This window comes from Branchiostoma floridae, chromosome 10, assembly GCF_000003815.2.
Source record: "Branchiostoma floridae strain S238N-H82 chromosome 10, Bfl_VNyyK, whole genome shotgun sequence".
Taxonomy (NCBI): Eukaryota; Metazoa; Chordata; class Leptocardii; order Amphioxiformes; family Branchiostomatidae; genus Branchiostoma; species Branchiostoma floridae.
The window spans coordinates 2,523,292-2,537,232 of NC_049988.1; the positions used below are offsets into that span (position 1 = coordinate 2,523,292).

The following is a 13,941-nucleotide window of genomic DNA, read 5'->3' on the forward strand; positions in this document are numbered from 1 at the left end:
TACCTCAAATGTCAACCGGTGTTGGAATATTTGTACTTCTCTGTCGATTGTATGCGTTTGTTATCAAATCGTGATCACGAAAACACGCAACACGACCAGAACTTCTAAAAACCACGAAAGCGTTTTCAAGTGAGTATGCGTTTTGTGTTGACATTTTTTGTTAATAACTTCTTTCATACATTGTCACACGCACAGTGCATACCTCAGAACATCTAAATCGTTTTGTGCTAGTTTTAGTTCTTAGACATTCGCACAGTACACCTGATAGTTTTCTTATGCGCAAATCTATCGATATATGTTCGCAGTTTATCGGTCACACGTGGATCGGGTGCGGCGCAGTCACACTCTGTGTTCGCGGTTCCTAAGTGGTTATACGCTAATATTGCGGTACGGGCGCTGGGAGGCGTTAACTTATGTGCAACGCTCATACAACGTACGATGCTGACATGCTGCACGGATTAAAACTGTTCCTTCTGAAGTCGGGCAACGCACAGATAGCGTGCAGATAACGTACGCGACGAACACCCAGAATGCTATGGATATTTGGTATAAATATGAATTTTGATTCATCTGTCGGTCAAGCAATGATGACAAAACTTTGTGGTTTGTCTGGTTTGGTTTGGTTTGGTTTGGCTTGAATAAAATTGATTTGGATCTTTGTTAGTGACGGATCGGAGATTACGTCACTATTTTCTCCCGGAAATTCCGAGTGAATGATGTAAACACCCTTTGAACAATACGAGACGGTGGTTCTCAAGCCTCCATCCAGGTAGTTCATTAACTCCAGACGGAAAAAAAATTGTACTACCGCTCACAGGATCATCTCTTTACTTTTTTTCGAAAGGTGTGAGTAGTTCTTATAAGTGCTTAAGGTGTGTCTCTTCTCTAGCACGGGACCTCCACTTAACGCCCTGGAGTTGACATGGCAGGTTTAGAACCCGGGATCTCTTGGCTCTAAGCCCAGCACGCTGCCGATTGTGCTACACTCGACCTCCTTACTGCGAAGTTACGGAATTTAGGTTATGGAATCTGCACAATAAGGAAACAGTGGGAGCGGTGGGTTTTCTTATTGCATAATCAAAAAGCAGTTCGGAATATTCTTTTGTTGGACGTCCGTTAGGCAAGTGATCGACATATCAGGGCATTCACAATGAAACCGAATCAATAAGAATCAATCAGAACTAGCTGGAATGAAGAATTTCTGAACAAAACTCCTGCCACATTCGGGCGGGAGTTCAAGAGGCGGAATGAGCCGGAATGCTGCCTTTATAAAAAAAATGTATATGACTGGGTATTCGTAGTTCATTCTTGAAATTAACATTGTATTGCAGATATCTTTAGAGTGCATTCTTGTGGACGGTCGGTTGAAATCAGAATGCTGGAATGCACTGGAATGCGCTTGTACTGCAGTGAAAACAATTAGAGTACATCTAAATGCCGTTCAATATTTTTCCAGAGAAAATGCACATTTTAAGTCTTGATTATGGCAAAAAAAGTTTCGGGACGACCACAAGCATAGGCGCACGTAACTGCAGTAAAATGTTTAGAATACACTACGAATTATAAGGAATATACAAACAATTTTATACAAACGGCATTCCGACTTATTCTGATTCTCGTATGAAGAAGCCTTAAGTTGTGTTGGAGAAAGTTGTGTAATGCAAATGCATCCAATATGCTGAAGTCGTAATTTATGTGCCAGGGGGGAGGGGCGTGATGTGTAATCATTTCTTTTTCCCAAACGCTCCAAATGTGCGGCTGTGTATAAACGGAATTTAATAGAGACCTCACAGGCAATTGAAACTTTACGCACTTGTGAACCCACCTTACACTACTGGCGTCTTTGATTTGAACTAGTTCAAACACAATATTCAATTTTATCATTGCTAATGTAAAGTTTGTAAACCTAAATCGAAAACAAGAAAAAATATCCAAACAAAGACATGACCTTTCTCATGAGCATAATCATAGCAACGTAGCCTTAGACACCACGAGTATACATAAATTGTACCGCCAAATGGCATTCAAGATATTCATAGAAAAGCAATATCGAACCATACATGAACTGAGAGTCATGTTGGGCAATTGTAAAATGACAAAAATTGTATAATTTCAGCCCTACTTCTTTAATTATGTAAGAAGTAACATATTGTTGGCAGTAGGATATATGTAAAACGCACAAGACATAAAAATCTGTATTTGTATCTATAAAGCAGGTATGACCGCCTTCCGGCGAAACAAACCAGCTTTGCTGGTACGCGGTGCGGCAGCAGCTGGTTATATTACACTGAACGACCCGCCACACCTAACTTTTGCACATCTATCTGCAAGCGTTCTTTAAAACTATGCAGAAAAGAAAAGAGGCGTCTACTGTTCTTGGTGAATACGTTATAACAGATTCAACTTAACGATATCTGAGAAAGAAATACTAGTTCTTTATCTCTAAAATCCGTTGAGTAAAATGTCAAATCTTTAGAAGCACATAAAAGTTGACACGATTTGAATTTTTGGTGGCGCTGAGAGCTCGCTTGTGTCGCAAGAGAGATTACAGAGTAAGAGCTTTCTTCTGTAATTATCGCTCTCGGAATGCGCTCTTGCTGATTTGGGGTGGGATTGCTGTCTGGTGGAAATGAGCATTATAGACACAATTTGAAACAAGACAGGCAAAATGTATTTGCGAGAAAGGATAACATCTCATACCTATGGAAAATCTCATCTTGGTAGAACTTAAATATGAAAGAAAAGATGTATACAAATTAATGTATCCAAATAGAGCGTTCACAAATTGACCCCCCTATGCAAGAATGTAATATTTTACATACATACATGCAAAAAAGACAACTTAAAAACTCATCCCATAGGTCATCTCAATGCAAACTTTAGTTAAACCACAAATGAATGGACTTATTTACTGCCACCTATCCACACAAAAAAATCGAAAAAAAATATAAAGATGAAAAAGTACCACATAGTTTGGAGGACAAAGTGGGTTACCTGAAACTCCCAAAATATCAACCATGAGTATACAACTTTCCATTTTTAACGGAAATGTCAAATACAAAACCAGACGGCAGTCCGCTACTTACCTCCTATCAGACTCAGACTTGACTTGTGAACTTGTCCGGAGTTACTGTCAAGCGTCTCGATGTTCGGGAAAGTCGCACTTATATATACTTATCTCATTAGTACCCCATATAAAACGTCCCTACCGATAATTTATGGTGTGTTCTTTGGACTTAGAACTTGAACGAAATGCGCATATTTGTATTACAACGGGCAACATTATTGCCATATGATTATATAAATCAATCATTTGTGTAATGTAAAGCAAATTTTTGCGAATCTTATGAAGAATTTTAGTTCCAAAATAAGTAAAAACACACAATATTTGTTAAAGAGACGATTTTATTTTACCTTAGAGCAAAAAGAAAACTTGTGATTGCCAGCAGGTACATATACACCTTTCCGAGCAACCACCAAATGTGCAGTTATTCTGTCACTCTTCCAAGCAACCAATTGCCTTAACCAACCAGCGACCATTTTTGCAGTCCCCGGGGGATATTTCCCTCCATTTATAAAAAAAATGATTGACAGCGGCCTGCATTTGTTGTAAATTAGGATTCCTGTTTTCCGCGATTACGTATACCCTGAGCTGTCTTAATAACGTTAAGAGGTTCACAAAACTTAAGAAAAAAGTTTGTCTCAGTACCGCACTTATACTTTTATCAGCCAGGATTACCACGCATGCATCAACACATCAGACAACTAACCAAACAGATTGCCGTGAGCAAATAACTTCACTCAGCAACCCTTTTTTGTTTTGCGGTTGCTTAGGACGGGTTTGATTTGGCTAAATTGGTATATATCCCGATGACGACGCCATATATAAATAGGCTCACCTGTCATATTGACTTAAAACTATTTTTAGGCAATAATGTTGCTTCTTTTCAACAGTTTGAACTTGTTTGAATGCGTTGAAGAAACTGTTCTTAGATTGGTATTTAATCTAAACATCTGTATGCTAACTAAATATTTACAGTGAAATAAGGACTTGCTTCTATAGGGGCAAACTGCATCGTTTGACAAGTTTGACAAGTTTTATTACAGATGCACGGCATCGCAGCAGTAGCTGAATTGCGCCGTCATTTACAATTATGTACATTAAAACCAGCCATGATAAAATCTCTTCGTTATCTTACAATCTTAAAAGGAAGTACAATTACAAGCATTTGAGAATTGTACCCATACTATTGAAGGGAACTCGTCGTTCCGTGAGGATTATAAAAATAACGAAACGAAGGGTTGTCGTACAACACTATAGTTACATACAATCAAGTGTCTTATCAATGCAGTGAAACATACATTAGGATTAGTGCTCAGTTCGGGGGTAGTCACTTGTTCAGTAAGTTCACAAGATATGGTATAGGCGAGTTCTTGTATCTGTCCGTACGGCATAGTGGCATGTCCAGTTTCTCTGAGCTGCGCGTGGAACGTCCAGTCACGTGCTGTCTGGATGGAGGGAGCCAGTCCCGGAACTCTGATCGTAGTAACGACTCCGCGAAAGTGGCGCAGATACTGATTCGTCGGTCAGCTAGTGTGCTGAGGTCTAGTGTTGAAAGTGCTGAAGCATAGTCAGTGTAGTGAATTCCGAGAATGATTTTACATGCTCTCTTTTGGATTCTCTCCAGTTTTGCTGCCTGGTCCTTGGTTATTGACGAGTGCCACACAGGTACCGCGTACTCAAGCGCAGGTCTCACATACGACATGTATACCGACTTAAGGTCAGCGAGAGACACACCAAAACGCTTGAGCCGACGAAGTATGTACAATCTCCTGTTGGCTGACGTGAGCATGTTACTGACTTGAATGTTCCATTTAAGGTCATTCTGCACAGTTAAACCTAGCACTTTGACGTGTGACACGCACTTCAGGGGTTGTTCACTGATCATCAGTGGTTGCGGAGGGGGAGGTGCCTTCATGAAGCACACACGGAGTACGAAACATTTCTTTGGGTTCAAAGTCATCTTGTGGTCGCTGACCCATGTGGTAAGGTTGTCGAGTGTGGGCTGTAGTGTACATGGCTGACGTACTAACCGGGTCTGTGCAATGTTCATGTCGTCAACGAACTTCCAACGGTCGGCGACTTCGCGAAGCGCTCCATCAATTAATGCCATGAAAATAACTGGACCAAGAAGTGTTCCTTGCGCTACTCCGCAGCTAAGGTAGAGCCAGTCCGAGAGTTCTCCCTGGTACATCACTCTCTGCCGTCTGTCGGTAATAAAGCTACAAATCCAGGGGATGACAGCCGGCCGAACACCAAGATCGAGTAGGGAACGAATGGCAATGGTATGGTCCACTTTGTCAAAAGCTTTAGACAGATCTGTTGTAACAAGGGTGCAGATTGACTTTGACACTGACGTGGATTTGTAGAGGAAGTCCACAAAACTGACCAGTGCGTGTGTTGTTGATCTGTGCTTCCTTCCCCCAAACTGGCGGTGATCGAGTCTTGGCGATATGTCCTATACTATCCAATTTGTCACGAAGCGTTCACAGAGTTTAGACAACATTGGAGTGAGAGAGATGGGCCGAAGTTCGTCGATGTTTGGAGGGCTGGACTTTGGCAGTGGAACCACATTGGCTTCCTTCCATTGACGGGGTACGGTGCCTTCTTTCAACGACGTGTTAAGTAAGTCACACAGAGGAGTGCTCAGTTCACACGCGAATTCCTTGAGGAGGAAGGCAGGAACATTATCAGGTCCGGGACTCTTGTAAGTGTTGGTGGCGCGTAGGTGTGAGTAAACCTCCCATTCCTGGATAACAGGTAACGGTTGGGCCGGAAGGAATGATGGGAGAGACGACAGATCCAGCGGTGGGAGTGACTGAGACACGCTTGCAAACTTGGCATTAATGGCGTTGGCTAAGGCTGCGTGGTCGTTCTGATCGATGCCGGGAGCGTAGATCCGACTGGCTTTCCTGTTCATGTTACAAATCGACTTGAGTCCATTGTGCCATGCCCTAGGATTGTCCTTCCTGCGGCCCTCAATGTCGATCGTGTAGAACTTGTTTTTAGCCTTCCGGATTTCTTTTTGAACTTTGTTTCTGTAGAACTTTGACATGGCGGTGCAACTTCCATTTGTGAATGTTCTCTGTCTCTGCTGTATAAGGTGCTTGATTCTTGGAGTTATCCAGGGTTTGTCACAGTGGTGTTGTTTAACAGTCTTAGTGGGGAAGTACTCCGCGATGGCAGACGTCAGTGTACTGTAGAATGTATCTGCCTTTTCTTCAGTTGTGGTTGCAGCTAAAACCTCCTCCCAAGTATGGGTAGTAATCCATCTCCCAAAGTGACTCAGATTTGGTTCCCGAATGGGACGAATGAGCTTCTTTGTGCAGGTGTTTTGCTTAAGTTTAACCTGGGCTTGCCAGAGAACACAACAGTGGTCACTAAGACCGATCGGTGGGAGGATTTTGGGGGGTTTGTAGCACGTCTTCATGTTTGTCACGATGAGATCAAGGGTGGCGTTGCCTCTTGTGCAGCTCTGGACGACTTGTGAGAGTTCACGGTCAAGGAGAATGCTGTGGATGTTCAGGTGATTGAAGTCCCCCAGGAAGGCAAGACCGATGTTCTGAAAGCTTGTACGCAGTTGATCTGCCGCTGAAATGATGTGTTCTACGAGTTCCTCCTCGTGTGGTGACTGAGGAGGTGAGTACAAAGCACACAAGGCAATGGACGAGAACTGACGAGTCAGGCGGTGTGGTCGCACGTAGACCCAAAGACATTCCAGCTGTTCTGGGACAGTGATTTCAGTCAGTACACGAGACGGTATGCTGTCATGTACATACACAGCTACCCCACCTCCACGACGATCTGTGCGACATTTAGAGTACAAGGTATATCCTTCGACTGACTGTTGTTCATGTGGTGTGGAGGGCATAAACCAGGACTCGGAGACCGCAGCAATATCCACGTTATTGCTTGTGAGAACGGCCTGGAATTCGTCAATTTTGTTGACAAGAGATCGTGGATTAGTGAGTAGGAATGTCGGAACAGCAGTGGTACAGCTGGGCTGGTGAACAGCCGGGGTACAGCTGGGCTGGTGATTGCTTACTGTTTTGATGCTCGTCAAGTTTGCGCGGGAAACGGGTGAAGACAACAAGGGAGGGCGGTGGAATGTAATCAAGTCATTTCTCCTTCCTACAACAGTTTCAATTTTACGCAAACAGTTCCTACCGGCTTTCTTGCCTCTCGGCCTGCTTGAGCCCCGAAGGATTCCGTTGTCTCTTAGGAGTTGCTTGAGCTGTGGACATGTTGTCGCATGGCTCGGCTTGAGACTCCTCATGAAGTCCATGGAGTACCTGAACACGCTGGAAGCCATTGTTGTGGTGTCTGGGTGAGGGACGCCGGTGAGGAAGTCCGATTTCCGCAGTTAAGTTCACGTCAGTAAGATAAAATGGCACCCAACCTTGTCTAGACGTCTTCACGGACACTTATAATGACACTTGTGAACATCCACAACAGTTTAAAATCTAAAATAAGCATAAAACCATGACGGCTGCCTAGGAGATAATTCATGACGTGGCTGCCCCTAGAAGCGCCACCTACCGATAGATATTCTATGCTAAAGTAAATCTTTAGCATAGAATAGGTCAAGTCTTACTAATTAACTGACCAGCTTTTAAGTAAAGTAGATAAATTGGAAAACGTGCTGTAAAGTACGGTATTATTACTTGATGTTGGCCATGTAGAAGTTGCGTAGTTAAAAGCTAAGGGCCTGAACGTTTTCAGAAATACGTGGCGGACGTTGCCTCCCAAAAAAACGTACGGACAAATAGCACGTACGGCGGGTTGTGCCCTTAGCTTAAGGCATGTAACAATGAGGTCACTGTGATATCGCATTCATATATGTGGAGGCGTTGTTTTGTAAGAGAATTGTTAAGTTGTTGTTTTTTTTTGGGGGGGGGGTGACTGCCAGTCAAATATGCAATAGAGTTTCAAGCCCGTCCTTTATTTCTTATCTTAAGCTAAGGCCACAACTCGCCGTACGTGCAATTAGTCCGTATGTTTTTTTTTTTTTTTTTTTTTGAGGCCGCGTATTTCTGAAAACGTTAAGGCTGTACAAGGCAGGCGCGTCGCCCGAACTGACACGTACGGGGGCCAAATCTGCAGTCCGATAGCACACAAAGTTTTGCCTGAACGTAAAGTTCTACGGCGTGTCTGCGTGCTCCGTTGGATTCCCTACGAGTAGGGGGGGGGACACTATTTTGCAAAAAAGCAGTTTTTGATGAAATACGCACCTAGAAATATGGAGACGGTCCATCTGAATATGAAAATGTAAAAGTTTTGTAAATCTTTAATTGCTAACCCCCCTGTACATACCCCCTGAAGTTTTTATGTACTGAGCTAGTATAACGCTATACTACCAAATACGCATAATGCCTAAGAAATTGTACTTTGGCATCTTTGGCACAATATTTGACTTCAGGAGAGATCATTGTGGATATCTGAACCTCCAAATGTATTTCCCATGTAACTATGGACTATTCCAAAGTCACCCCCATGGCAAAATGGACTGGTCCAAACTAAAAATTGGACGAAACGGGCTACACTATCATAGAGTTGGCAAAACGTGTGGTCACATAGAATTCTATGACTTAGATTCTCTTCTTTGTGATTGCTCTACAAATTTTGAAATCATGTACTGTAACTAAGGGTAGGTACCGGGACGGTGTGCCGGTATAATACAGGTTTTTCGTAGTGCACCGGTCCGGAAAACCGGACCTGAAAAAAATTTGGTGGACAGGATGTTGGAGCTATTGGAAAATGAACAGATTATATGATCAGGCATTCACACGTTTTGAGGCTTACCTGTACGTCGAATAAAAAAACAAGAGTGAAGTATAGTTTAAAGTATAGTATAGTATAGTATAGTCTGTAGTCATTTCTACCAATTTTTACAGTCAATCGCACAGAGGCAGTTAGCCTTATAGGATTTTAAAACGCCATTGGTAGTCAAATACCCTGCAAAGCAGATTTCCTTGTAGCGAAATGGACCATTGTTTTGAGTATCACAAGTTTTCACATACTGAATCAGGTCCAGGTTCAGGTCCGGACCTGATCCTCTGGACCTGAACCGGACCTGGATTTTCTGTACCGTTACCCACCCCTATTAGGCACCCCTGTAGTTACATGTAACGTATGTTTTATCCTATCAAGAAATAAATACTGTAGGTGGGTGGGTGGAAAGTGGTGTTCCAACTGAAAAAATTCAGGTTGCGCACTGCGTTACTTGGATTTAGAATTACGTTGCGCCAACCAAAAGGCATTTTCAAATGTGCAAGTGGATATTTAGAGCACTCAGTTGCTGCAGGTAAAGGATACAGCCTTCGGGTTTATCTCTAAGGAGAGGTTTTAACAGACAAGGAAAGACGAAGAAGTCTGTAGTGTCTTTGTCCAAGTGGCAACCACAATTACCAATCTGAAGTTACAAGGGTACTGAAAAAGAAAAGAGAACCTGTATCGTTTAGACAGTACAGTAGAGAAGGCAGGAAAGGACATTATCTCCTACACTGCACACTCTATACCAGCCAAAAAAGTTCTTTGTCAGCGGCTGTCTCCAATATAATAGTAGATCTAAAGCACCTCAACGACACTACTTTATGTTCTTTACTGTTATCAGGATCAACATCCCTTTCACATCTACAAAACTGTAATATTTTTTATTTTGTCAATACTTATATCCATTGCACAAGCAGGTTCTCCTAATTGATGCAGCACCAACTTTGTCTTGTCTAAATTTACTTTTCTGTTATCCATTCTGTACTTATGTATGTATGTGGTTTACTATTCTTGTTTTATGCGTATTTTTCTTGAGTAGAAGGCTTGATATAAGCAATTTGTGCTTTCTGCCTCATACTCTCAAAATATATGTGAATAAATAAATAAATGAATAAAGGACGCAGGATACCAGAGAGTCTAATAGCTCGGTAGAGAAATGAAGAGGAGCTTAAGAAGCAAGGACTCAATGAGAAAGAGATTGCAAACATTGCTGTTGATTGGAAGAGAGACAAAGACTTACAAACCCTGAAACCCAAGATGGATCTTTAACATCAGTAGCAGAAGTTGATATGTAAGTGTAAAGCTGGCCCAACTTAAGAACACAGCACTGTCACTACCGATAACCACAAAAAAATCCATCTGCAACACCTATCTGCGATCAACCTAAAATTGTACTTGAACATGCCATTGACACCATCTACAATGAGTGTAAATTTGACTATGGTTCTTTTGATTCTGTTATAAATACATGTATCAATAAAATATTGTTGACATTCAGTATCGCAGGCATCTTGCTTACAATGAGAGATATAATATGTATATGTACAGGGGGAGAGCTTAGGAATAAGTCAACTGTTGCTTTTCTGTCCATACTTCACGACACATGAAACCTTGAAACAATGATTCCTTTTGAAGTTGCCCAATTCCTTGGCATCTAGTTTCTGAAAATTTTGCCACTATTCTTGTGACGCTTAATACACTTGTAGTTTATTTGGGTACTCTTTATTATTCTCAGCAATTGTCGAATTGCTGCCCTACCGTGACTTCTGTTTTGTGCCAAATAATGGAAATTCGCCCCAAGACTTGCTGCCCTGTTGCCATGGCAACCAAGAATATTAAGCCAAAACCTGATAGAAAGGTATCTTGGAGTGTAATGTATCATTTAATCACACAAAATGTGCAAAAAGAACTGAAGTAATGTAGCCAGTGCTTGCAGATCTTAGCAACGTCACACAAGTACATGGCGAGGGGCTATGCAAACTTCAGGGGGTATGTACAGGGGGGTTAGAGTTTTACAATTGCCTAAATTTTGTGATTTCTGTGTTTATATAGATCATCTCCATATTTTAAAATGCGTATTTCAAAAAGTTTGTATTAATGTCCCCCCCTACTACGAGTTTGTACGGAGGAGGTACTTACCACTTACGAATAAAAAAAACTGCTCACGTTATGGCACGTAGACATGTACAGCACGTATCCGCACGTACTGTGGGCTGTGCCCTTAGCTTTAGCGCCATATGGTAAGTGACTTTTTTCATTTACGGAAAAAAATCTGACAAAATGTGATGTCTTGTAATGTTGTGGCTCCTGAGAGCGTTTCCACGACGGAGTGATCTTTTCTTGGTGGTGACGTGAACCACGTTTTGTATTCAAATTGCGTGGAGTTGAAAGAATGTGTCACGCTTTTTTACAAAGTTTCTTTTGTTCACCAGGTCGGAGGGCTGCAAACATCGTCTCGAGAGAGACTTGACCCGTATGTATGGATTTCTAATGCGCGGAGCTGGTAGGAGCTGCGATATGAACATTCATGATCACCGATGCTTGTCTGAAGAGATCTACAAATTCTAGAGGTTGAAGTGAAACATATGTTTGGATTCAAAGTGCGCTGAGCGATCTTAACAGAGTCTTTTAGCGTTATTATTAGAACGTATCCATTACTATCTATACTGATTTTTATGGTGGTGACGTGAACCACGTTTTGTATTCAAGTGCTTGGAGTTGAAACAATATGTCGCCAAGGTACTTTCCACCGTGCAGTTGTCTTTTGTTTGCCAAGTCGGAGGGATGCAAACATTGTTTCCAGTGGGACTTGTCTCATATGTATTTATAGTGCGTGGAGCTGGCCTGAATTAAGATTAATAAAGAGCTATAATATGAGGATGTTGTCTAATGTTTCACCATCGCTTGTCCAAAGTAGTATGAAAATTCCCAGATCATCGACGTAAACCCTGTGTAGTTTCATGGAGCTGGTAGGTTAGGCGCAGGATTGTACTACTCATAGGTCCATGTAGCTTGTTCAATGTCGCTGGCTCCTTGGAGATGTTAACACAGCATCTTTGAGACTTCAAACGCCACCTATAGGATTGACAAATAAGCCCGGTCTGAATAGGATCAAAGGTGACCTGTCATGTGAAAACAAAGAGATCTAATTGTTTTTCAAACAAATCAGTCAACATCAAGAACTAGATGTCATGTTGTAATAAAGTTGCGTTACTCGTGCTAACCCTTTTTTTTACTTATTACAAAGGGGTGACTTAGAATTTAGATGAGATTTATGGAATTTAGACCATTCACGACTAAGAAACATGCGAATTATACGTTTTTGCAATGGTACTTATTGGAAATAACTGTGTATACGTTGAAAGAAGTAAGAACTCCGTAATGTTATTTTCTTTATTTACTTACAGTAGTTGACTCAAGAGTTATGTAAAACACCCATTATTTCGTTAAGACCTTCTAAATTCCATACAATCCTCTTGAATTCATAGCAAGTCATATATTATGGTATCAGAGTCCCCCGTATGGATCAAAATTGCCTCCTAGGATAATTAATATCGCTATGCGGCAGAAATGACACGTGCTAACTATCCCCGTGGCTGATTGACAATTTTAAAGCTTATAATTTGAGTTTTAAGACTTGTCTACAAATAATGAAACAAAACAAGGCAAAAACAACATAAAGATATTATATAAACGATCTTTGAAGTGAGAGGAAGGCGACGTTATCATTTTTCAAATAAATCAGTGAACATCGAGGACTAAATGCAGTAATAATTTTCCTATCATGTGCTAACACCTTGTTCACTATCATAGCGGTGCCCAATACAAGTCTTTATGCGAATCTTACGGAATTGATATGATTCACAACTAATAAAACTCTGAATTACACAGACATGTACCGCAATATTACCCTATAGTATGAAGTGTATGTATTCGTTAAAACTTGTCAGTGAAACGACATACCGGGCACACAGAACTAACGCGAATATTTATTTACATTAGATGACATGCAAGTTTATGAATGCCCAAAGCCTAGCTTCGTGTCAAACTAGTTTTACTACGCCCGACTGATGTCACTAAATAAGAGTAAGTTTTGGCTATTTTTGAACAGCCATACACCCGTTGATCTGCAGCAGTGTGCAAGAGTGCCACCTAGCGATGTTGTTTCAAAGCGATGTTGTTTTATGCTTCTAGGTAAGCATCCCAACCGGAAAATGTCCATACTTTAAAATGCTCCAATACACGCTCACTCCTGTCTTTATCGGACAAATTCTAATTTCATTAGCAGTTTGGGGGCTTAGATACCCACACTTTCAATAGAAGCATTGGCTGGAAACATAAAAAAGGTGTTCCCAGAAAAAATACGTATGCTGCAAAAATGTAACAGCGTGCGCAGATAACAAAATGATAATGTTTGTTACGACTTGTTTTGACAAAATCAACATCATTGACGTGAAATACTCCTGGCGATACCCGTTGCTATGGCAACACGAAACGGTCTTCGAGTGCCGCAGCCATGTTGATATTATGTTAATGATGAATCTCAGATCACATGTTACGTAAAACTACACTCGTTTAGTTATTTCGCATATTGTGAATATCATACTTCCGAAAACAATTTTATCAGGTTGGTATAATATAGGATATATGAGAATTCTTGTACAAAACCAATTCAAACTTTCTTGCTTACGTAGGTGTCTGATAGACACCGAAACGTAAGCAAGTAAGTTTAATTTAGTTTTTTTAGGTATTTAGACCTCTGACCTCCTCCACCCTTGAAATCTTGAAAAACGGCTCAGGCCGAATGATATATCAAGGTTAAATAAAGGTCGAAAAAAAAAGTTGTGTACAATAATTCTCATATATCCTGTGAATATCTTATTTCCACGGTAAACTTAGCTGGCTGATTGCATGCATTCATGACCTGCTGTGATTTTAACGTTATACCCACCTTAGTTAACGGGTCTTCAGATAAGAGATACAAAACATAAGAATTATTTATGTGACAGGTAAACTTCTCCGAAGTATGGGCCTTCCGACAGCATATCAGTTTACGGAAAAGACAATTCTTTGTTTCCATCAGTATTAATTTTTTTTTTTTTTTAAAT

The 13,941-nt window shown here is 41.1% G+C and overlaps 1 protein-coding gene across 1 annotated transcript; it reads right to left on the bottom strand.

Annotated features, from left to right (window-relative positions):
- Window positions 1–4,391: 4,391 nt before the first annotated feature.
- Window positions 4,392–7,373, bottom strand: LOC118424240. Its single transcript, XM_035832779.1, has 2 exons — window positions 5,552–7,373; window positions 4,392–5,380 (listed from the first exon to the last, which is right to left on the bottom strand). Exons 1-2 carry the CDS (start codon window positions 7,371–7,373, stop codon window positions 4,392–4,394), a joined length of 2,811 nt encoding a protein of 936 aa, XP_035688672.1.
- Window positions 7,374–13,941: the final 6,568 nt, after the last annotated feature.

Coding starts and splice junctions, on each gene's coding strand:
- LOC118424240 (XM_035832779.1), bottom strand. CDS start 7,373: ATGGCTTCCAGCGTGTTCAGGTACTCCATGGACTTCATGAGGAGTCTC. Junction 5,381..5,551: donor TCCAATGTTGTCTAAACTCT/GTGAACGCTTCG, acceptor TTGTTACAACAG/ATCTGTCTAAAGCTTTTGAC.